We start from the raw sequence: 24,788 nt of genomic DNA on the forward strand, positions 1-24,788 counted from the left end.
ATCTGATAGTGGCCACTATCAACCTTGGATCCGGAATATACCCTTTGGTCAATTCCAAAGAATACAGAGAAATAGTACCAAAGTGGAGGATTTTGACACAGAGGCAGATAATCTTAAACTTAAATTAGTGGAGAAAAAATACCCCTCAAGGTTGATAGAGACAGCGTACAAAAAAAGCGAAATTAACAGATAGAAATGTTTTTGTAAAAAAGAAAGAAAGAAAACCAGTGAATACCAGAAATATACAACTAGGGTTCATTACCACCTTTAATGAGGCGGCTCCAGAAATTAAAAAGATCTTTAAAAAGTATTGGCCTATACTAAAACATATAGAAGAACAACCAAAATGTATTTTTAAAAGAAATAGAAATAGAAACTTAAAAAATGTATTGGCACCAACTACTATAAAAACTTCTAAAGAACCTAAAAATTGGTTACAAAAAAATAGTATTGGATTTTATAAATGTAACCGTCTCAACTGTGAGGGTTGAATTCATGCATACAATACCAATAAACCAACAAAAATTGTGAAATCCCATATGAATGGAAAGGAATGCATTATTAACACACTAACTAATTGCAAAACTCAATATATAGTATATCTGTTAGAGTGCAGTTGTAAACTCCAGTATATTGGAAGATCAAAAATATAAAAAAAGAGTCTTTGAACATATAAAAAATATTAATCAAGGAGTGCTAGGCCACAGTCTATCTGAACACTAAAAGGAAAAACACATTTAGGATCCAAGTTGCTTAAAGGGAACTATCCTTGAATTTATCCTTCAACCCAAAAAGAGTGATAGAATGATTAGACTACGCCAACGAGATACCTTCTGGATTCACTATTTACACACCTTATATCCAGAAGGACTTAATAAAGATATAGACATTGCTGCCTTTCTCTAATAGGCTAGCATTATCTTATTCCATACCTCAGAATTATTTGTGTATAACGTATATTATTAAGGGTAATATCTCCTCTACACCACAATATGCCTCCTCTCCCCCTTCTTCAAGTGATACACTAAATCTCTCCTTTTCTCTTAGTGTAGTATAGACATCTTCTTCCCAAATAGGAGTTTTTCTGTTTAATATCTATATCTATATCTATATATATATATATATCTATATATCTATATATATCTATATCTATATATATCTATATATATCTATATATATATATATATATATATATATGTGTGTGTGTATTTCGAGAGTTTTTTCGTCTCTATCTGTATAGGAACATCTAGGATTGTTTTTATTATAGTATCTATTTTTATTACTCCAATTATGGGATGACAATATTTATTTATATGATCATTATATTTTTTTATATTACTAATACCTTTTATTGTCGGTTATAGACAAATGTCTTTTAATCTGGTAGTTAACCTCTTTTTTAAATCCATCTGTCTAATAGTCTTTATACACCTATATATTTTTATGTAAATATTTTTATATAAGGGTTTTTAATCAATGACTGATTTGATTAGAATAACTTCTAAGGTTATAGTGAGTGGTACTCATAATAGATATCTAAGTGGTTTATATCCAACTTTGTTACTTATATTGTTCTTTATATCAATAATTGTTTTTGAATGTGCAGCTTAAGAAATCGCAACAATCTTCATTTGTATGGAAACCTATTTATTCGCTGTGTTCTGATAATACTACCATTGTATTGGCTAACTACCATGTGATCTTGGCAGCCAATCGTGTCACCGTATTTTTCATACACGTCCACCGAGGTCTTAAATGTCTTTTGGATCCCCTGCCAGGTAATGCTCTATCTGTAAAGCCTTTGATAAAGAAAAGTGTGTCTCTTCAAAACGCTACTATACTGGATATCATTCTTGGATGATCTCCACATTAATGCTTTTGCATTTTACCGCTTGTTTATTTGATACCTCATACATGATTGAGTACAGAAAGTGTGAGTACCACTCTTATAGATCACACTAAAGTGTTATCGTTGTTTTCATGTCTCAATAAAACAGTACAGTTACACTATGTATTTATGTAACAGTTACACTATGTATTTTTTTTTTTTACGTTTTCTTCCTATGTGAGGATTGACACAGCTCTGCCGTCCTCTGGGGTTCCTGGACGCATCCTTCTGGTGTTCTTAGATGGTTCTCTGTGAACTGGAGTTCCCTCCTTTGATGTCCATTTCTTATCTCACATGATAGAGGGTGCATTTTGTGAGTATTCTGTGTGACAGGTGTTGGGATATCACCACTACATAAGTGAAGATTACACCGTGGGACATTGATTTTACTGTTACTGTTATTGTGGACTTTATTTGCCAACGTGTATATATGTTGCTTTCCTATACATTTGATATACTATATATATATATATGCATACAGTCGTATGCAAAAGTTTAGGCACCCCTGACAATTTCCATGATTTTCATTTATAAATAGTTGGGTGTTTGGATCAGCAATTTCATTTTGATCTATCAAATAACTGAAGTACACAGTAATAATTCAGTAGTGAAATGAGGTTTATTGGATTAACAGAAAATATGCAATATGCATTTAAACTAAATTAGACAGGTGCATAAATTTGGGCACCCCAACAGAAATATTGCATAAATATTTAGTAGAGCCTCCTTTAGCAGAAATAACAGCCTCTAGACGCTTCCTATAGCCTGTAGTGAGTGTCTGGATTCTGGATGAAGGTATTTTGGACCATTCCTCCTTGCAAAACATCTCCAGTTCAGTTAGGTTTGATGGTTGCTGAGCATGGACAGCCTGCTTCAAATCACCCCACAGATTTTCAATGATATTCAGGTCTGGGGACTGGGATGGCCATTCCAGAATATTGTATTTGTTCTTCTGCATAAATGCCAGAGTAGATTTTGAGCAGTGTTTTGGGTCGTTGTCTAGTTGAAATATCCAGCCCCGACATAACTTCAACTTTGTGACTGATTCCTCAAGATTATTCTCAAGTATCTGCTGATATTGAGTGGAATCCATGCAACCCTCAACTTTAACAAGCTTCCCAGTACCACTGGCCACACAGTCATACAGCATGATGGAACATCCACCAAATTTTACTGTGGCTAGCAAGTGTTTGTCTTGGAACGCTGTGTTCTTTTGCCGCCATGCATAACGCCCCTTGTTATGACCAAATAACTCAATCTTTGTTTCATCAGTCCTCTCCAAAATGAAGCTGGCTTGTCCAAATGTGCTTTTGCATACCTCAAGCGACTCTGTTTGTGGCGTGTGTGCAGAGAAGGCTTCTTCCGCATCACTCTCCCATAGAGCTTCTCCTTGTGCAAAGTGCTCTAAATTGTTGAACGATGCACAGTGACACCATCTGCAGCAAGATGATGTTGTAGGTCTTTGGTTGTGGTCGGTGGGCTGTCTTTGACCGTTCTCACCATCCTTTGCCTCTCAGATATTTTACTTGGCCTGCCACTTCTGGCCTTAACAAGAACTGCGCCTGTGGTCTTCCATTTCCTCACTATGTTCCTCACAGTGGACACTGACAGCTTAAATCTCTGCCATTGCTTTCTGTAGCCTTCCCCTAAACCATAATGTTGAACAATCTTTGTTTTCAGGTCATTTGAGAGTTGTTTTAAGGCCCCCATGTTGCCACTCTTCAGAGGAGAGTCAAAGAGAACAACAACTTGCAATTGGCCACCTTAAATACCTTTTCTCATGATTGGCACCTGTCCATGAAGTTCAAGGCTTAATAGGCTCACCAAACCAATTGTGTGTTCCAATTAATCAGTGTTAGGTTGTTACAGGTATTAAAATCAACAAAATGACAAGGGTGCCCAAATTTATGCCCCTTTCTAATTTTGTTTTAATGCATATTGCACATTTTCTGTTACTCTAATAAACCTCATTTCACTACTGACATATTACTGTGTCCTTCAGTTATTTGATAGATCAAAATTAAATTGCTGATCCAAACACCCAATTATTTATAAATTAAAATCATGGAAATTGTAAGGGGTGCCTAAACTTTTGCATATGACTGTGTATATATATATATATATATATATATATATATATATATGTATATATATGGGTGTATTTATACTGTATATATATATATATATATATATTATATGTGTGTGTGTATGTATATATCTGTAAACCTTTATAACTTCTGTGTGCAATATATTTTTTTAATTTTTTTTTATTAGATAGTGTTATTATAAGTATACTATATTTTGTAATATATTTTTGAACTGTTTTGTGCAACTTTTTAGTTTTGCAACAGTTAACCCGAGCTCTGAAGTTGCAGTAATCATTCTAGCGTAAATTGTGATTGTTCTCAAGTGATTGCATTTACTTTAAGCTTGTAATACCAGCGGTAAGCCTGATGAGCGCAAACACCCGCGATAAACCCCTTATTGCTCACGTGCAAACATTTGCGCTCCACTCGTAATCTGGCCCCAAATGTTTTCTAGATATTTACCAACCAGGCAGCCATACTCTTAAAGGACAGTCAATATTTGCTCTGTGTATTTCCTTGCTATTTTGTGAAACTTTTATCAAATTACTGACAAGAAAGCTTTCCTGTCTGCAGAATCATTTTGAATATTATTCCATTTTTATTTTTTTGAAACACTTAGCTATGTACAGCAAAAGTCTTTATCATACCCCAAAGGAACTCTATTTTAGAACTGTCCTAGTGGCATTTTATGATGTCAGCACTTGAACAGATTTACAGGGAGAAATACAAATTTTCGCAACATTATCCTGCCAGATGCTGTGAATGTTTCTGAAAGCACAAACTGCTGTTTGTAAGATCTTGATAAGTGCATACAACATTTTGTGAATTCTGGTGCGTGCATTTATTTCACACACAACAGATGGAAGCAGTCAATTAAGACAAAACATTATGTGAATAAAATGATTTCATTAACTAATCACATTTTAATCGAACACGACTGGAAACAAAACTGTAACAACCTACTTGTAGGATAAATCATTTTTATCTTCTAAGCGTTGATCTGTTAGGTAAGTGTCAGGATGTGCGGTGGCTCCGGGATACGCCTCTTCGTTCCTAGTATAAGTAACTGATCTTTCTTTTTGCACGTCTTTAGCTATTTTAATGTCTTCCTCTAGATTTTCTAATATATTATCAGTTACATGTAACTGTGAATGTTCCTGTATCCTCCAGTGTTCCTCCTAAATGTATTAATGGTCTTTATTAATAATAATAATAATAATAATAATAATCAGACATAGACAAAATAACATTTATTCCAACACACACAGTAGATTAAAAAAAAAACACACAACAAATATGTATCTCTATTTTATGCCAAACAATTATTTTCACATAAAATTATTGCAAATCATTCAACAAATCTGTGAGAATCAATATTCAATAATTAAAGGGATATGAAACCCCACATTTTTCTTTCATGATTCAGATAAAACGAGAATTGAAACAACTTTTTAAATTTACTTCTATTAGCAATTTTTCTTTGTTCTTTTGGTATCTTTGGTTGAAAAGCAGAGCCATATGCTTAGGAGGCAGACTATTTCTGGAGCACTAGGTGGCAGTGCTATTTCCTGCCATGTAGTGCTCCAGATGCCTACCTGGGTATTTCTTCAACACAGAAAATTATGGGAACGAATAAATAATTGATAATAGAAGTAAAATGGAAACTTTTTTTTAAATGGTCTGTTCTGTCTGAATTACAAATGTAAATTTTTAGGTTTCATATCCCTTTAATGTTTGCTAAATGTCACCTAAAACAAATGTAAAAATGTACTTTATTGCCAAAGAAAATGTTGAATGTTCAGCAAACATTTGACAATTGTTTTAAAGAAGAAAAGCTGTCAACATTCATAATTTGTAACAAATTTGCCAAACATTTTCTGACTGCAATCAAACACTGGAATGTAATGGAAATGAAGTCTGTCTGTCTGCAGCTACCTATAAGTTTATTGGTGACCTTGACTTGGTAGCAGTTTGACATTGTTTACCTGATTCACTAAATATGAAGGTTCCTGGCACTTGTTTTCCAGGGAAAAAAAATGAACCAATACAGCAAGTAATATTAATTTAAATGGACAGTCTACTCCAGAATTGTTCTTGTTTAAGAACACAGATAATCCCTATATTACCTATTCATTCATTTTGCATAACCAACACAGTTATATTAATATATGTTTTACCTCTGTGATTACCTTCTATCTAAGACTCTGCAAACTGACCCATAATTTCAGTTCTTTTGTCAGACATACATAGCCAATCAGTGCTGACTTATAAATAACTCCACAGGAGAAAGCACAATGTTATCTATATGACACACATGAACTAGCACAGACTGTTAAAAACTGTCAACATTCACTGAGGTAAGAGGCAGCCTTCAAGGGCTTAGAAATTAGCATATGAGCCTACCTAGGTTTATCTTTTAAGAAAGAATACCAAGAGTACAAAGCAAATTTAATGATAAAGCAAAATTGGAAAGTTGTTCAATATTGCATGCCCTATCTGAATAATTAAAAAGCTTAATTTTGACTAGACTGTCCTTTTAAGATTTTTTTTAATGTTTAATAATATGCAAATTCAAACACAAACTATGCAAAATATACATATACTAGTCCTAAATCCCATGCACACGGGCCATTTTTTGCAGTACAACGGTCCCACCCCTTGCTCTCTCGCTCCACCTCTATTTTGCTCTCTCTCCCCTCTCTTTTGCACTCTCTCTCTGCCCCTCTCTTTTGTGCTCTCTCTCTGCCCCTCTCTTTTGTGCTCTCTCTCTGCCCCTCTCTTTTGCTCTCTCTCCCCCCTCTTTTTTGCTCTCTCTCCAGCCTCTCTTTTGCTCTCTCTCTCTCTCTCTCCCCCTCTCTTTTGCTCTCTCTCTCTCCCCCTCTCTTTTGCTCTCTCTCTGCTCTCTCTCCCCCTCTCTTTTGCTTTCTCTCCCCCCTCTCTTTTGCTCTCTCTCTCTCTTCCCCCTCTGTTGCTCTCTCTCTCCCCCCTCTCTTTTGCTCTCTCTCTCAATCCTCTCCTGCTCTCTCTCTTCCCCCCTCTCTTTTGCTCTCTCTCTCCCCCTCTCTTTTGCTCTCTCTCTCTCCCCCTCTCTTTTGCTCTCTCTCTACCCCTCTCTTTTGCTCTCTCTCTCTCTCTCTCTCTCTCTCTCTCTCTCTCCCGCTTCACGGATTAGGTGCCAGCAGCCAGCCCTGGTCAGTTTGTTGAAGGCCAGGTGTGTTTGTCCTTGTGCAGTCTCTACTGCGCATGACAGCTTTGGACAAACACACTTGGCCTTTTATATTATAGGATAAATCTTGGAGCTGGCTTCTATCAATTTAATTTTGTTATAAACGAATAATTCCATGTTTTATGTAAATATTAACTTTCTTTTACAAGTATGCATCTGCATATAAATTCTGTGTCTGATAATAAATGAAAGAGTAATATAAGATTATTATATTATCACTGTACTTCCTTCCTACATTAGGCAGCCGATTTATGAAAGTGCGAGTTGACATGATACAATGTAGCGTATCATGTCTGCCGCACATCGATACGTTGTCGGCATTTTTATTGCACAAGCAGGATTGAGCTTGCATTCTATTGGCTGTTCCAATCAGCCAATAGAATGCAAGCTCAATCCTATTGGCTGATAGGATCAGCCAATAGGATTGAACTTCAATCCTATTGGCTGATTGCATCAGCCAACAAGATTTTCTCAACCTTAATTCCGATTAGCTGATGGAATTCTATCAGCCAATCGGAATCTAAGGGACGCCATCTTGGATGACGCCACATAAAGGAACCGTCATTCAGTAAGAAGACTCCAGATGAAGAGGATGCTCCCCGTCGGATGTCTTGAAGATGGAGCCGCTCCACATCGGATGGATGAAGATAGAAGATGCCGTCTGGATGGACCACTTCGCCCGGCTTGGATGAAGACTTCTCCTGGGTCGTTGAGGACTTTGGCCCGGTTGGATGAAGACTTCTGCCGCTTCCTTGAGGATGGATGTCTGGTCTTCAGAACAGTAAGTCGATCTTCAGGGGGTTAGTGTTAGGTTTTTTTAAGGGTGTATTGGGTGGGTTTTATTTTTAGGTTAGGGCTTTGGGCCGCAAAATAGCTAACTGCCCTTTTAAGGGCAATGCCCATCCAAATGCCCTTTTCAGGGCAATGGGGAGCTTAGGTTTTTTTAGTTAATATTTTATTTGGGGGGTTGGGTGTGTGGGTGGTGGGTTTTACTGCTGGGGCGGTTGTTTGTATTTTTTTTTACAGGTTAAAGAGCTGATTACTTTGGGGCAATGCCAGCAAAAGGCCCTTTTAAGGGCTATTGATACTTTAGTTTAGTCTAGGTGTTTTTTATTTTGGGGGGGCTTTTTTTATTTTGATAAGGCTATTAGATTAGGTGTAATTAGTTTAAAGATCTGTAATTTGTTTTTTATTTTCTGTAATTTAGTGTTTTTTTTGTGATTTAGCTCATTTAATTTAATTTATTTATAGGGACATGAAACCCAAATTTTTTTCTTTCATGATTTAGAAAGAGCATACAATTATAAACAACTTTCTAATTTACTTCTATTATCTATTTTGCTTCATTCTCTTGATATTCTTTGCTGAAAAGCATATCTAGATATGCTTAGTAGCTGCTGATTGGTAGCTGCACATAGATGCCTCCTGTGATTGGTTCACCATGTGCATCACTATTTCTTCATTAAAGTATATCTAAAGAATGAAGCAAATTAGGTAGTAGAAGTAAATTAGAATGTTATTTAAAATTATATTCTCTACCTTAATCATGAAAGAAAATATTTGGGTATAGTGTCCCTTTAATTGTTGTTAATTTATTTAATTGTAGTGTAGTGTTAGGTGTTAGTGTAACTTAGGTTATGTTTTATTTTACAGGTAAATTTTTATTTATTTTAGCTAGGTAGTTATTAAATAGTTAATAACAATTTAATAACTATTCTACCCAGTTAAAATAAATACATACAAACTTGCCTGTAAAATAAAAATAAACCCTAAGCTAGATACAATGTAACTATTAGTTATATTGTAGCTAGCTTAGGGTTTATTTTACAGGTATTTAGTTTTAAATAGGAATTATTTAGGTAATAATATTAATTTTTATTTAGATTTATGTTAATTATATTTAAGTTAGGGGGCGTTAGGGGTAGACTTAGGTTTAGGGGTTAATACATTTAGTATAGTGGAGGCGACGTTGGAGACGGCAGATTGGGGTTAGTAAATGTAGGTAGGTGGCGGCAATGTTAGGGACGGCAGATTAGGGGTTAATAATATTTAACTAATGTTTACGAGGCGGGAGTGCGGCAGTTTAGGGGTTAATATGTTTATTATAGTGGCGGCAATGTCCGAAGCAGTAGATTAGGTGTTAATAAGTATAATGCAGGTGTCGGAGATGTCGGGGGCGGCAGATTAGGGGTTAATAAGTGTAAGATTAGGGTGTTTAGACTCGGGTTCATGCTAGGGTGTTAGGTGTAAACATAAAATGTGTTTCCCCATAGGAATCAATGGGGCTGCGTTACTGGGTTTTACGCTGCTTTTTTGCAGGTGTTAGAGTTTTTCTCAGCCGGCTCTCCCTGTTGATTCCTATGGGGAAATCGTGCACGAGCACGTACAACCAGCTCACCACTGACTTAGGCAGCGCTGGTATTGAAGTGAAGTGTGGAGCAAAATTTTGCTCTATGCTCACTTTTTGTCTTTTAACGCCGGGTTTGTAAAAACCCGTAATACCAGTGCTGCAGGTAAGTGAGCGGTGAGAAAAAGCTGCTTGTTAGCACCTCATAGCCTCTAACACAAAACTCGTAATCTCGCCGTATGGAATTTGAAACCGTCTATTTACAATGCCCAGTAAAATCTAGATATGCCATAAGTTTTTAATGTACAGGACATGCTATTTCTACCAACCCCTACCTAGCCATGGCAAAAAAGTTTAGCATGCTGGACAGGGCGTCAAGAGGCTTGGCTTGAGTGGTAAAGATGTGGGGGTAGCACTAGCTACATATACATCTGTCTGGTTACATTCTCTCTCTCTATGACCTCCATGCTCTCGCTATCCTGTGAGTATGCTATCAACAGTGCAATCTTAAATACACTACACTACACACTCTCATATTGAATGGGTGTATAGTAGTCTAATATTGATCTTAATTCAGTGATGTGTGTGTGTGTATATATATATATATATATATATATATATATATATATATATATATAATCAGTGTATTATGTACTGATGCTTTTGTAGCCTCATTTGTAATAAAGTTTGCATTGTATGGAACAAGAAACAAGAATTGTGGGTTATGTTCTCACAATTACCGTATAATTAAGATAGTGATAGTGAAGTAATATTTAATAGTTGGTAAAATAATTCATAAAGGATTCTTATTAAAAATATTATATCACTACAGATAGGGAATACATAATCAAATGATTTACACATATATATTTAAGCATATTAAATTCACCATAATATATTTATAACAAATATTTAATAAGAAACAAATAATACATATAATAGTTTTTACCTGCCCAAATATGCCAATAGATATTCCAAATATATCACTAACACATATGCTGCAATCTGCAGATGCTGAGAGTATAAGTTGACGCCCATTGTGTGCACATGTTTCCAGATGTGTGATGCAGTCAATGTGAGGATGGAAAGAAGTCACAAGTAGAGGAGGGCTTGTAGTCTTGTTTTCACTGTAGTCAGTGCAGTATCCCTAATTGAGAATACATTTTGAAACAAATTGATATTTTTAAATTATAATCAATATAAATGACCAGAAAATGTTTCCCTTGCTTCCTCCTTCTTGCCTTTAATAGACCCCAAGGCCCTGCTTCAACTAGCACCCAAGTCAACGCACACTGGGATCTGCTCCTACCCTTTTAAACACATTGCAAGAAATATAACCGTCAAGTCAAGATCACCCCAAAGGGATCCCCATGTTATATAATATCTCCTCCATACGTGTTCTTTATCAGCTATAATGCTCTCAGTCCCATATTGCCTATCACAGTTCATATTCCTCCAGATATGGCCACAAATGCACAAGCACACACACTAAATAGAAATATATGTTTTTATGCAAAGAGTATAGATTTTTACCTCAATATCCCATATTTTAAGACATCCATCTAGGTCCCCAGTAATGATATAATGGTTTTCTTTATCAATAGTCATAATGATGGAACTTGCTCTTTCATGAGCTACAAACTCTGCCATTAAGTGGTTTCTAAATATATTCCAAAGTCTCACATAGCCAGATCCTCCGCAGCATACCAAATTTGCTCCACCTACAAGATAAAAGTTAATTAAATTAGTCCTAAAGGAAAAAAGGTGACGTTTTTAAACAATATTGTGATTAATTCCAAAATTTCAATTTTTTTATTCCAACTTTGGCAAAACAGGAACATACTTTTCATTATTAACAAAGTGATCACAATCTTTCGGAGTCAATCAAGGCAGATGTTAACTCACACACAATTATATCTTCATTTTCTCTAAATCCTACTTGGAACTGAAAAAACAATTAGGGTAATAGAGTCTATGGGGCCGATTTATCAAATGCCAGACGGACATGATTCGCTGTAGCGAATCATGTCCGCCCGGCATCGCTAAATGACAACAGCATTTATCATTGCACAAGCATTTCTGGTGAAATGCTTGTGCAATGCCGCCCCCTGCACATTCACGGGCAATTGGGGGTGTTAATCATCCTGATCGTATCTTATCGGGAGGATTGCATTCCGCCACCTAAGAAAAGTGCCTACAGGTATAAAACGCGTATGATGCAGGTGGGCTGAGGTCCTCCTATCACCTTGTTTGTGTATCTTTTGGTTTTATGATGTTCCTTCCTGTTTTTATGCCTCAATAAAGGTGAACTGCTTTTTCATATAATTCTGTGGTCGGATCTTCAGTGCCAGGAATTTGTGTGACTGTACGTTGACTATTGGCCTATTCTGGCGCTCATCCGTGTGCACGTGACCGACACTCCCACCACATGTGTCTTCATGGAAGAACACCACAGTCGGAGAGTGTGAGTCGGCTCGAGCATCCTAACCTTGTGTGTTCCTGCTTTGATACTTTGCCTGCATGTTGCTGACGTCTACCTGAAACTGGCCTTGCTATTTAGATACCCATTCTGCATTGTTAATTTGCATGTGTGTTGCCAACCTCAGCCTGTTACTTTTTTTTTTGCTCCTGCTAGCCGTTACTGAACTTGCTGATCGACAATCCATTTGCTTATCTCAAGTACCAGCCTTTGTGCATTCAACTATCAGCTACAGAGTCCAATACTGAATTGTTTATCACCCTCAGTACCTCCAGTGACATAGGAACCCTTCACCTGATGTTAGTTAGGAAGGGGACTACTTGCTTCTAATGGTCTGATAACTGGTGACTTGACAATATCATGTATCTGGCTATTAAATACAAATACATATGTAAATGTCCATTCTGCCCACTACTGAGGGACTATACAATAGTGCTGAATATAGGATTAATGCTTATAGACCATATATTCATAAATACACCTAAAGTCATTACAGAGTGTGCACAAAAAAAATGCTTGAATGTACAGTCGACTTAAGAATTGTTATTGTTTAAAAAGAAAGATAATCCCTTTATTACCCATTACCCAGTTTTGTACAACCAAAGCGGTTATATTAATATACTTTTTACATCTGTGATTACCTTGTATATAAGCCTCTGCAGACTGCCCCCTTGTTTCAGTTCTTTTGACAGACTTGCATTTTATCCAAACAGTGCCCTCTCATAAGCAAGTCCACTGGCATGAGCACAATGTTATCTATAAGGCACACATGAACTAGTGCCCTCTAGCTGTGAAAAACTGTCAAATGCATTTAGATAAGAGGCGGCCTTCAAGGGCTTAGAAATTTGCATATAAGCCTACTTAGGTTTAGCTTTCAACTAAGAATATCAAGAGAACAAAGCAAATTTGATGATAAAAGTAAATATTTATACATGTATGTATATACACATATATATATATATATGTATATATATATATATATATATATATATATATATATATATATATATATATATATATATATATATATACAGGGAGTGCAGAATTATTAGGCAAATGAGTATTTTGACCACATCATCCTCTTTATGCATGTTGTTTTACTCCAAGCTGTATAGGCTCGAAAGCCTACTACCAATTAAGCATATTAGGTGATGTGCATCTCTGTAATGAGAAGGGGTGTGGTCTAATGACATCAACACCCTATATCAGGTGTGCATAATTATTAGGCAACTTCATTTCCTTTGGCAAAATGGGTCAAAAGAAGGACTTGACAGGCTCAGAAAAGCTTCTGAAGCGTGATCATCGAACAATCAAGCATTTCATTCAAAATATTCAACAGGGTCGCAAGAAGCGTGTGGAAAAACCAAGGCGCAAAATAACTGCCCATGAACTGAGAAAAGTCAAGCGTGCAGCTGCCAAGATGCCACTTGCCACCAGTTTGCCAATATTTCAGAGCTGCAACATCACTGGAGTGCCCAAAAGCACAAGGTGTGCCATACTCAGAGACATAGCCAAGGTAAGAGGCTGAAAGACGACCACCACTGAACAAGACACACAAGCTGAAACGTCAAGACTGGGCCAAGAAATATCTCAAGACTGATTTTTCTAAGGTTTTATGGACTGATGAAATGAGAGTGAGTCTTGATGGGCCAGATGGATGGGCCCGTGGCTGGATTGGTAAAGGGCAGAGAGCTCCAGTCAGACTCAGACGCCAGCAAGGTGGAGGTGGAGTACTGGTTTGGGCTGGTATCATCAAAGATGAGCTTGTGGGGCCTTTTCGGGTTGAGTATGGAGTCAAGCTCAACTCCCAGTCCTACTGCCAGTTTCTGGAAGACACCTTCTTCAAGCAGTGGTACAGGAAGAAGTCTGCATCCTTCAAGAAAAACATGATTTTCATGCAGGACAATGCTCCATCACACACGTCCAAGTACTCCACAGCGTGGCTGGCAAGAAAGGGTATAAAAGAAGAAAATCTAATGACATGGCCTCCTTGTTCACCTGATCTGAACCCCATTGAGAACCTGTGGTCCATCATCAAATGTGAGATTTACAAGGAGGGAAAACAGTACACCTCTCTGAACAGTGTCTGGGAGGCTGTGGTTGCTGCTGCATGCAATGTTGATGGTGAACAGATCAAAACACTGACAGAATCCATGGATGGCAGGCTTTTGAGTGTCCTTGCAAAGAAAGGTGGCTATATTGGTCACTGATTTGTTTTTGTTTTGTTTTTGAATGTCAGAAATGTATATTTGTGAATGCTGAGATGTTATATTGGTTTCACTGGTAAAAATAAATAATTGAAATGGGTATATATTTGTTTTTTGTTAAGTTGCCTAATAATTATGCACAGTAATAGTCACCTGCACACACAGATATCCCCCTAAAATAGCTATAACTAAAAACAAACTAAAAACTACTTCCAAAACTATTCAGCTTTGATATTAATGAGTTTTTTGGGTTCATTGAGAACATGGTTGTTGTTCAATAATAAAATTAATCCTCAAAAATACAACTTGCCTAATAATTCTGCACTCCCTGTATATATATATATATATATATATAGTGACCATAATAATGCCAATTGCCAACAAGTGTACTCATCCCTGAACAGGCTATTTTAGATAGTATTTGCAGAGTTTAAAGGACTAAATAGTAAAAAAAATATATATATATATATATATATGCTTACCTGATAAATTTATTTATTTCCTGATATGGTGAGTTTACGGCTTGTGTAATTACTGTTGGGAATATCACTCCTGGCCAGCAGGAGGAGGCAAAGAGCACCACAGGTAAACTGCTAAGTATCACTCCCTTACCCACAACCCCCAGTCATGCGACCGAAGGGAAATGGAGAAAAAAAAGTAACACAAGGCATAGAGGTGCCTGAGTTTATAGTCAAAAGAACAACTGTCTTAAAATAAAGGGTGGGGCCGTGGACTCACCATATCCAGAAATAAATAAATTTATAAGGTAAGCATACATTTTGTTTTTCTTTCCTACGATATGGTGACTCCACGGCTTGAGTAATTACTGTTGGGAACCAATACCCAAGCTAGAGGACACGAATAAATAGGGAGGGACAAGACAGACAGTCCTAAACAGAAGGCACCACCGCTTGAAGAACCTTTCTTCCAAAAGAAGCCTCAGTCGAGACAAAAGTATCAAATTTGGAAAATTTTGAAAAATTATGTAGAGAAGACAAAGTTGCAGCCTTGCTAATTTGTTCCACAGAAGCTTCATTTTTGAAAGCCCAAGAAGAGGAAACAGGTCTTGTGGAATGAGCCGTAATTCTCTCAGGAGGCTGCTGTCCAGATTAATTATACTTTGTAACCAAATAGAAAGAGTAGTAGCAGTAGCTTTCTGACCTTTACGTTTCCCAGAGAAAGTAGAATTTAAGAGCACGTACAACATCCAAATTGTGTAACAAACATTCTTTGGAAGAAGAAGGATTAGGACACAGAGAGGGAACAACAATTTCCTGATTGATATTTCTATTAGAAACAACCTTAGGAAGGAAAGCTAACTTAGTACGAAGAACCACCTTATCGGCATGAAAAATAAGATAAGGGGAATCACACTGCAGAGCTGAGAGTTCTGAGACTCTTCGAGCAGAAGGGATAGCAACAAGAAACAAAACCTTCCATGATAACAACTTAATGTCTATGGAATGCAACGGCTCAAACGGAGCCAGCTGTAAAACTTTAGGAACAAGGTTAAGGCTCCAAGGAGGAGCAACAGACTTAAAGACAGGCCTGAATTTGACAAAGGCCTGACAAAAGGATTGCACATCTGGCACATCCTCCAAACGTTTATGTAGTAAAACTGATAAAGCACAAATCTGACCCTTCAGGGTACTGACTGACAATCCCTTCTCCAGGCCTTCTTGAAGAAAAGATACAATTCTAGGAATTCTAATTCTACTCCAAGAGTAGCCCTTGGATTCACACCTATAAAGATATTTACGCTATATCTTATGGTAAATCTTTCTGGTAACAGGTATGCAACGATGAATCATGGTCTCAATGACCGACTCTTAGACAGAAATAAGCGTTCAATCTCCAAGCAGTCAGATTCAGAGAAACGAGATTTGGATGAAGGAAGGGACCCTGAATCAGGAGGTCCTTCCTCGGTGGTAGTCTCCAAGGTGGGAGAAATGACATCTCCACTAGGTCTGCAAACCAGATCCTCCGAGGCCATGCAGGGGCTATCAGAATCACTGACACACTCTCCTATTTGATACGAGCAATGACTTGTGGAAGGAGAGCAAATGGAGGAAACAGGTATGCCAACCTGAAAACCCAAGGAACTGCCAGAGCATCTATCAGAATGGCCTGCGGATCTCTTGACCTTGAACCATACCTTGGAAGATTGGCGTTCTGACTGGATGCCATCAGATCTAACTCCAGCACCTCCCATTTGAGGACTAAGCTGGAAAACACCTCTGGATGGAGTTCCCACTCCCAGGATGAAAAGTCTGTCTGCTCAGAAAATCCGCTTCCCAGTTGTCTACTCCTGGTCTCTGCCCACTGAAGAATATGAGTAACCTCCTTCATGGCTAAGGAACTCCGAGTTCCTCCCTGGTGATTGATGTAAGCCACAGAGGTTATGTTGTCTGACTGGAACCTGATTAACTGGGCTGAGGACAACTGAGGCCAAGCCAATAGAGCATTGTAAATCACCCTCAACTCCAAGATGTTGATGGGAAGAGCAGACTCCTCCCGAGTCCAAAGGCCCTGATCTTTTAACGAGTTCCAGACTGCTCCCCAGCCCAGCAGGCTGGCATCCATGTTCCCTATCACATAGGAAGGTCTTTGAAAGCATGTGCCCTGAGACAGATGTTCCTGAGAAATCCACCATGGGAGAGAATCCCTTAACGACTGATCTAACTCTATTCTCTGAGATAGATCCGCATGGTCGCCATTCCATTTTCTCAGCATGCACAACTGGATAGCTCTCAAATGGAATCCAGCAAAAGGAATGATGTCCATGTAAGCAACCATCAGACCGATTATCTCCATACATTGAGCCACTGAAGGATGAGCAGAAGCCTGAAGAGAGAGTCAAAAGGAAATTATTTTGTTTTTCCTGACCTCTGTCAGAAAAATCTTCATCAATAGAGAATCTATTATGGTCTATAAGAACACTAATCTTGTAGCAAGGGAAAGGGAGCTTTTTTCCAGATTCATATTCCAATCGTAGAAATGAAGAAAAGACAACAATATTTCTGTGTGAGATTTTACTTGTTGAAAAGATGGCGCCTGAACCAATATGTCATCCACGTAGGATGCCACAGCAATTCCACGAGAACGGATCACTGCCAAAAGAGCCCACAGAACCTTTGAAAAAATTCTGGGAGCCGTGGCTAGACCAAATGGAAGGGCCACAAACTGGAACTGTTTGTGCAGAAAGGCAAATCTCAGGAATCTGTGATGGTCCCTGTGAAAAGGAACATGAAGATATGCATCCTTTAGGTCTATGGTTGTCATGAACTGACCCTCTTGTACTAAAGGAAGAATGAAGCGTATAGTCTCCATCTTGAAGGATGGAACTTTGAGAAACTTGTTTAGACACTTCAAGTCTAGAATGGGACGGAAAGTTCCCTCTTTTTTGGGAACCACAAATAGGTTGGAGTAGAACCCGAGACCCTGTTCCTGCACTGGAACTGGAACTTTCACTCCCAGGGAGGAAAGATGTTATATACATTTCAAGAACGCCTCTCTCTTTATCTGGTCTGCAGATAATCTTGAGAGAAGGAATCTGCCTCTGGGAGGAAAAGTACGGCCCGGCACAGGAAAAACCTCCGAAGTGGAAGGTTCATCAAAGAAACTATTAAGTTGACTAGATTTCTTAGGAGTGACAACGACAGGGGTATTGGAGTCATCTAATGTAGTTAAAACCTCCTTTAACACTACATGAAGGTGTTCAAGCTTAAATCTGAAGGATACGACCTCAGTTTCAGAAGAAGGAATTATACTGTCCGAATCTGAGATTTCACCCTCAGAAAGTCCAGATGTATCTTCCTCATCAGACTTATGAGAAAGGGCAACTTGGGAAGCAGAACTGAGGCCAGGCACCTTACTTTCTGAATTTCTAGATTTCCTATTACGTTTTCCCTGTAATCTGGGAATGGCAGCTAATGCCGCAGATACAGCTGAAGATATCTGGGCAGCAATTTCTGCTTTTAAATAAACAGGACACTGTATGTGATGCCATTGAGGCTTGGGACGTAGCCGGAGAAAGCTGAGGTTTTATTTTAACAGCATCATCCTTAGAGACATTAGGCTCAAGCATGTTACCTTTATTTTGCAAGGTTTTCTTGACACATGAAGAACAAAATTGCATAGGAGCTGCAATTTGTGCATCTAAACATAATAAGCATAAATTCATGAGAAAAGGCTCTTGCTCCATATCAGACATGTTGTGAAACTGAAACTTATCTGTACAAGTTTATTTACTAATGGCTAGATTTAGAGTTTTGTCGGTAAAGACCCGCGTAGCTAATGCTGCTTTTTTTCCCAGCGCACCCTTAAGACAACGCTGGTATTTAGAGTTGTCTGAGGGGCTGCGTTAGGCTCAGAAAAGGGTGCGTTGAGCCTAATTTTGCTCCACATCAACCCTCAATACCAGCGTTGCTTACGGTAGTGGTGAGCTGGAAAAACATGCTCGTGCAAGATATCCCCATAGGAAACAATGGGGCAGTTTGGGCTGAAAAAAAACCTTACACCTGCAAAAAAGCAGCGTTCAGCTCCTAACGCAACCCCATTGTTTCCTATGGGGAAACACTCTCTAAGTCTGCACTTAACACCCTAACATGAACCCTGAGTCTAAACACCCCTAACCTTACACCTTACTATTAACCCCTAATCTGCCGCTCTGGACACCGCTGCAACCTACATTATCCCTATGAACCCCTAATCTGCTGCCCCTAACACCGCTGACCCCAATATTATATTTATTACCCCCTAATCTGCCCCCCAACGTCGCAGCAACCTTACCTACACTTATTAACCCCTAATCTGCCGACCGGACCTCGCCGCCACTATAAACAATGTATTAACCCCTAAACCGCCGCACTCCCGCCTCGCAAACACTATAATAAATGTTATTAACCCCTAATCTGCCCTCCCTAACATCGCCGCCACCTACCTACAATTATTAACCCCTAATCTTCCGCCCGCACCGTCGCCGCTACTATAATAAAGTTATTAACACCTAAACCTAACTTTAACCCTAACCCTAACACCCCCCTAACATAAATATAATTTAAATGGAACAAAATAATATTCCTAAAATTAACTAAATTAATCCTATTTAAAACTAAATACTTACCTATCAAATAAACCCTAATATAGCTACAATATAACTAATAGTTACATTGTAGCTATTTTAGGATTTATATTTATTTTACAGGCAACTTTGTATTTATTTTAACTAGGTACAATAGCTATTAAATAGTTAATAACTATTTAATAGCTACCTAGTTAAAATAATTACAAAATTACCTGTAAAATAAATCCTAACCTAAGTTACAAATACACCTAACACTACACTATCAATAAATTCATTAAATAAATTACCTACAATTAGCTAAATTAAAATACAATAAAATAAACTATTCTATAATACAAAAAAACAAATACTAAATTACAAAAAATAAAAAAGAATTACAAGAAGTTTAAACTAATAACACATAATCTAAGCCCCCTAATAAAATAAAAAATCCCCCAAAATAAAAAAATGCCCTACCCTATTCTAAACTACCAAAGTAATCAGCTCTATTACCAGCCCTTAAAAGGGCTTTTTGCGGGGCATTGTCCCAAAGTAATCAGCTCTTTTACCTGAAAAATAAAAATACAATACCCCCCCAACATTACAACCCACCACCCACATACCCCTACTCTAACCCACCCAAACCCCCCTTAAAAAAAACTTATCACTAACCCCCTGAAAATCATCCTACCTTGAGTCGTCTTCACCCAGCCGAGCCGAATTCATCATCCAAAGTACGCAGAGGAGGTCCTTCATCCGGTAGAAGTCTTCATCCAAGCGGGGCAAGAAGAGGTCCTCCATCCGGTAGAAGTGTTCATCCAGGCGGCGTCTTCAATCTTCATCAATCCGGAGCGGAGCGGAGCCATCTTCAAAGGAGCTGACGTGGAGCCATCCTCTTCAACCGACGACTTCCCGATGAATGAAGGTTCCTTTAAGGGACGTCATCCAAGATGGCGTCCCTTCAATTCTGATTGGCTGATAGAATTCTATCAGCCAATCGGAATTAAGGTAGAACAAATCTCATTGGCTGATGCAATCAGCCAATCAAATCGAAGTTCAATCCGATTGGCTGATCCAATCAGACAATTGTATTGAACTCACATTCTATTGGCTGTTCCGATCAGCTGTACTATTGGCTGTTCTTTTTTATTTTTTGTAATTTATTGTTTGTTTAGTTTTGTATTATAGAATAGTTTATTTTATTGTATTTTAATTTAGCTAATTGTAGGTAATTTATTTAATTAATTTATTGATAGTGTAGTGTTAGGTGTGTTTGTAACTTAGGTTAGGATTTATTTTACAGGTAATTTTGTAATTATTTTAACTAGGTAGCTATTAAATATAAATCCTAAAATAGCTACAATGTAACTATTAGTTATATTGTAGCTATATTAGGGTTTATTTGATAGGTAAGTATTTAGTTTTAAATAGGATTAATTTAGTTAATTTTAGGAATATTATTTTGTTTCATTTAAATTATATTTATGTTAGGGGGTGTTAGGGTTAGAGTTAGGTTTAGGTGTTAATAACTTTATTATAGTAGCGGCGACGGTGCGGGCGGGAGATTAGGGGTTAATAATTGTAAGTAGGTGGCGGCGATGTTAGGGAGGGCAGATTAGGGGTTAATAACATTTATTATAGTGTTTGCGAGATGGGAGTGCGGCGGTTTAGGGGTTAATACATTAATTATAGTGGCGGCGAGGTCCGGTCGGCAGATTAGGGGTTAATAAATATAATATAGGGGTCGGCGATGTTAGGGGCAGCAGATTAGGGGTTTATAGGTATAATGTAGGTGGCGGCAGTGTCCGGTCGGCAGATTAGGGGTTAAAATTTTTTATTATAGTGGCGGCGATGTGGGGGGGCCTCGGTTTAGAGGTACATAGGTAGTTTATGGGTGTTAGTGCACTTTGTAGCACAGTAGTTAGGAGCTTTATATTCACGCGTTAGCCCATAAAGCTCTTAACTACTGACTTTTCTTTGCGGCTGGAGTCTTGTCGGTAGATGGTCTACCGCTCACTTCTCCCAAGACTCCAAAGACCGGCGTTAGGCAGATCCCAATGAAAAGATAGGATACGCAATTGGCGTAAGGGGATCTGCGGTAGCCTGGAGTCATGGTGAGGAAGTGAGCGTTAGACCCTTTCCTGCCTGACTCTAAATACCAGCGGGCGGCCAAAAGCAGCGTTAGGACCCCTTAACGCTGCTTTTGATGGCTAACGCAGAACTCTAAATCTAGGTGTTTGATTTTAATATTCAATTAAAATAAGCTAAGGAAAAAATACACTTGAAATTTTATCCCAAATTAGGATCGATCTCCAGCTAAAATTATGTGAGAAAAGTTAAGAAAAAAACATTTAATAAACATCAAATAAACTTCTAAAATACCCCTCAGGCAACCACACACCTCAATTACTAAGGTGCCTTACCTCAGTAATTTTTTCCTCAAAAACGTTATGAAGTAAAGCTGGTCATGTGCAAATTACTGCTGCGACACAGAGAGGCACTAAAAATAGCTTCCTAGTACACTGAGTACCAGAAATAACCAGTTTTTCAAAACGGACTTTTTAAAATGTTGCATTGTTTTATTTTAAAACAATGGGGAAAATAATAAGCTGCTGAAATAAAAAATTCAGCCTTACTTTCAGTTTAAACTTTAATTGTTTTATCAAGTAAATATGTGTCAGAAAATAAAGCATAATAAAAACATTTTACCCTTTCTTTTTAAAAGTTTAAATGTTAGTCTCACACATGCTACAGTGCCTGCTTCATGCCCCAGAGTAACCCATACAACAGGATTATCTATGTCCCAATAAAAAAGCAGTGTCTTTTAATTTGTTAAGTGCATGGTCTCCCCAACTGGAAGAAAAAGCACTTACTTGCTCCGCTGTCCGGCATGTAGACAGTTACAAGGTATGAGAAGACACAGTTCTTCACAGAGACCTTTGAAAAAGAAAGAACAGAGTAGCCAAGTCTGGCTTTCTAAACTAGGACGGCAATTGTTAGGAAAAGGCAGTAAGTATCTCTTTACAAGTTCCTAATTGCTTTAAAGCCACCACTACCCGACTGCAAGGAATGACGTGAAATACAGCTATACCCCAAAACTTGGTTGTAGATTAAATAAAAAAAATTCTTCAGACACCTAAACTTCACCACCTCCATGCACCAAAGGCAAAGAGAATGACTGGGGGTTGTGGGTAAGGGAGTGATACTAAGGGAGTGATATTCCCAACAGTAATTACTCAAGCCGCGGACTCACCATATCTTAGGAAAGAAATAACTAATAAGCGGCGGCGGTCCTCTGCAGTAATGTTTAGCGGCGGTGGTCCAAAGCGGCATGGAGGCTCCTCTTCATGTGATCGTCCGCTACACACCAAAGATTAAATGCAAGGTGCCCCATATATTTTGGGGTACTAAAACCACTAGAAACCTAAATAGCTGCATTATCAGGGTCTATAAAGGAGGTGCGCCAATATAAATCGACAATATGAGCGTTTATAAAATCAATTTTCAAGTCTGTTAGTATTTGGGGCATAGATTAAGACCATACGAGATAAACTGTAAAATAGTAATTGATTAATAATAATATAAAAACCTAGATAACAAAAAATTGTATATATTTAATTGTATATATTGAATATGCCTATCAAAGTCCAAAATCAGAAGAATAAATATAAATATATATGTAAGTCCATATGAACCATAGACCAGATCCCACGATGTACAGCAGCTCTCTCCACAAATGGCCGGAAGAAAATACAGTCCTAGAAGACAAAAAAACGAGAGGCGCTCTTGGTGCAGCAAATTCCAAACAGGGGCAAATTATGAATACACAATATACACCTTGTACTCACAAGTAAAGTTGCACAAGCAGTGCAATATCGTGCAGGCCGAAACTTCTGAGCCGTTCGGCTGACTCACAGTGGCTGAAGCAGATGGTATCCAGAATGAGGCTCCAATCCTGCTACTCGTCACCTCTCAGGAATGCCAGCAGAAACCGATCAGTGGTATAGAAATCCAGCACTCGGATAACTAGCCAGCATTTAAACTGGTATCGTTTAAGAATTCAAAAAGAAACAGTTTCTGGTTTTGTGAAGCAATACGGATAAACAATGAAGGGTTGGTACATCCAATGTCGTCGCGAGAAACTGACGGATGCGATTATGAGGACGTAAAATGAAGAACGTATTGCTTCACAAAACCAGAAACTGTTTCTTTTTGAATTCTTAAACGATACCAGTTTAAATGCTGGCTAGTTATCCGAGTGCTGGATTTCTATAGCACTGATCGGTTTCTGCTGGCGTTCCTGAGAGGTGACGAGTAGCAGGATTGGAGCCTCATTCTGGATACCATCTGCTTCAGCCAATGTGAGTCAGCCGAACGGCTCAGAAGTTTCGGCCTGCACGATATTGCACTGCTTGTGCAACTTTACTTGTGAGTACATGGTGTATATTGTGTATTCATAATTTGCCCCTGTTTGGAATTTGCTGCACCAAGAGCGCCTCTCGTTTTTTTGTCTTCTAGGACTGTATTTTATTTTGGGGTACCTTGCATTCCTATTGGCTGAAATATTTAAATCAGCCAATAGTATGAGAGCTACTGAAATATTATTGGCTGATAGGAATGCAGGTTACCCTAAATTGAATACGGTACCTTGCATTCAATTTTCAGTGTATGCCAGAGATCCGATGAAGAGGAGCCTCCACCGCCGCTGAGGATTGCTGCTGCTGAAGACTGCTGCTGAGAACCGCTGCTGAGAACTGCCACTCTGGATCAACTCATCAGGGAAGACCGCTCCGTGCCGCCTTCGCTCCGGATGAAGATAGAAGATGATGGAGCCGCCTGGAAGAAGATCTTCACCGCCGGACTTCAGGAATGATGAGTACATATTTGGCGCTTAGTTTTTGGATTTTTTTTATTATTTTTAAGATTAGGGATTTAATGTTCTGTAAAAGAGCTGATTGCCCTTTTAAGGGCAGTTAAAAAGCTGAATGCCCTTTTAAGGGCAATGCCCATACAAATGCCCCTTTAGGGGCAATAAGTAGTTTAGTTTTTTTAGTGTTAGGTTTTTTTATTTTGGGGGATTTGGTGGGTGGGGGTTTTACTGTTAGGGGGTATATGGTATATATTTTTAAGTAAAATGGCTGTTTAACTTAGGGCAATGCCCTACAAAAGGCCCTTTTAAGATCTATTGGTAGTTTAGTTTTATAGGGGTATTAGTTTAGGTTTACATTTTTTATTTTGGATAGCTTTATTTTTTTTTCCCTGTAATTTTATATATATATATATATATATAGACCAAATTGATTTAAAATTATATTTCATATTTAAAGGTATTTCAGTGGAAAGGGCTGCAAAATATATGTGTATATCTGTTTTTATGAGTGTATATGTGTATTTATATGCATATATACATATTAACACATACATACACATATATACAAATATATACACACGCATATATATATATATATATATAAAACAGTCACTTAGTA

At 38.0% G+C, this 24,788-nt stretch overlaps 1 protein-coding gene across 1 annotated transcript in view; it reads right to left on the minus strand.

Annotated features, from left to right (window-relative positions):
• WDR49 (WD repeat domain 49) overlaps positions 1-24,788 on the minus strand; it is a 408,032-nt gene that overhangs the window by 69,030 nt on the left and 314,214 nt on the right. Inside the window, exons 13-15 of the mRNA XM_053711815.1 lie at positions 11,082-11,269; positions 10,498-10,695; positions 4,939-5,153 (exon numbers count right to left, since the gene is read on the minus strand). Of these exons, the coding sequence (XP_053567790.1) occupies positions 4,939-5,153; positions 10,498-10,695; positions 11,082-11,269 (601 nt within the window). The remainder of the gene's footprint in view (positions 1-4,938; positions 5,154-10,497; positions 10,696-11,081; positions 11,270-24,788) is intronic.

Source organism: Bombina bombina, chromosome 4 (assembly GCF_027579735.1).
Source record: "Bombina bombina isolate aBomBom1 chromosome 4, aBomBom1.pri, whole genome shotgun sequence".
Classification (NCBI taxonomy): Eukaryota; Metazoa; Chordata; class Amphibia; order Anura; family Bombinatoridae; genus Bombina; species Bombina bombina.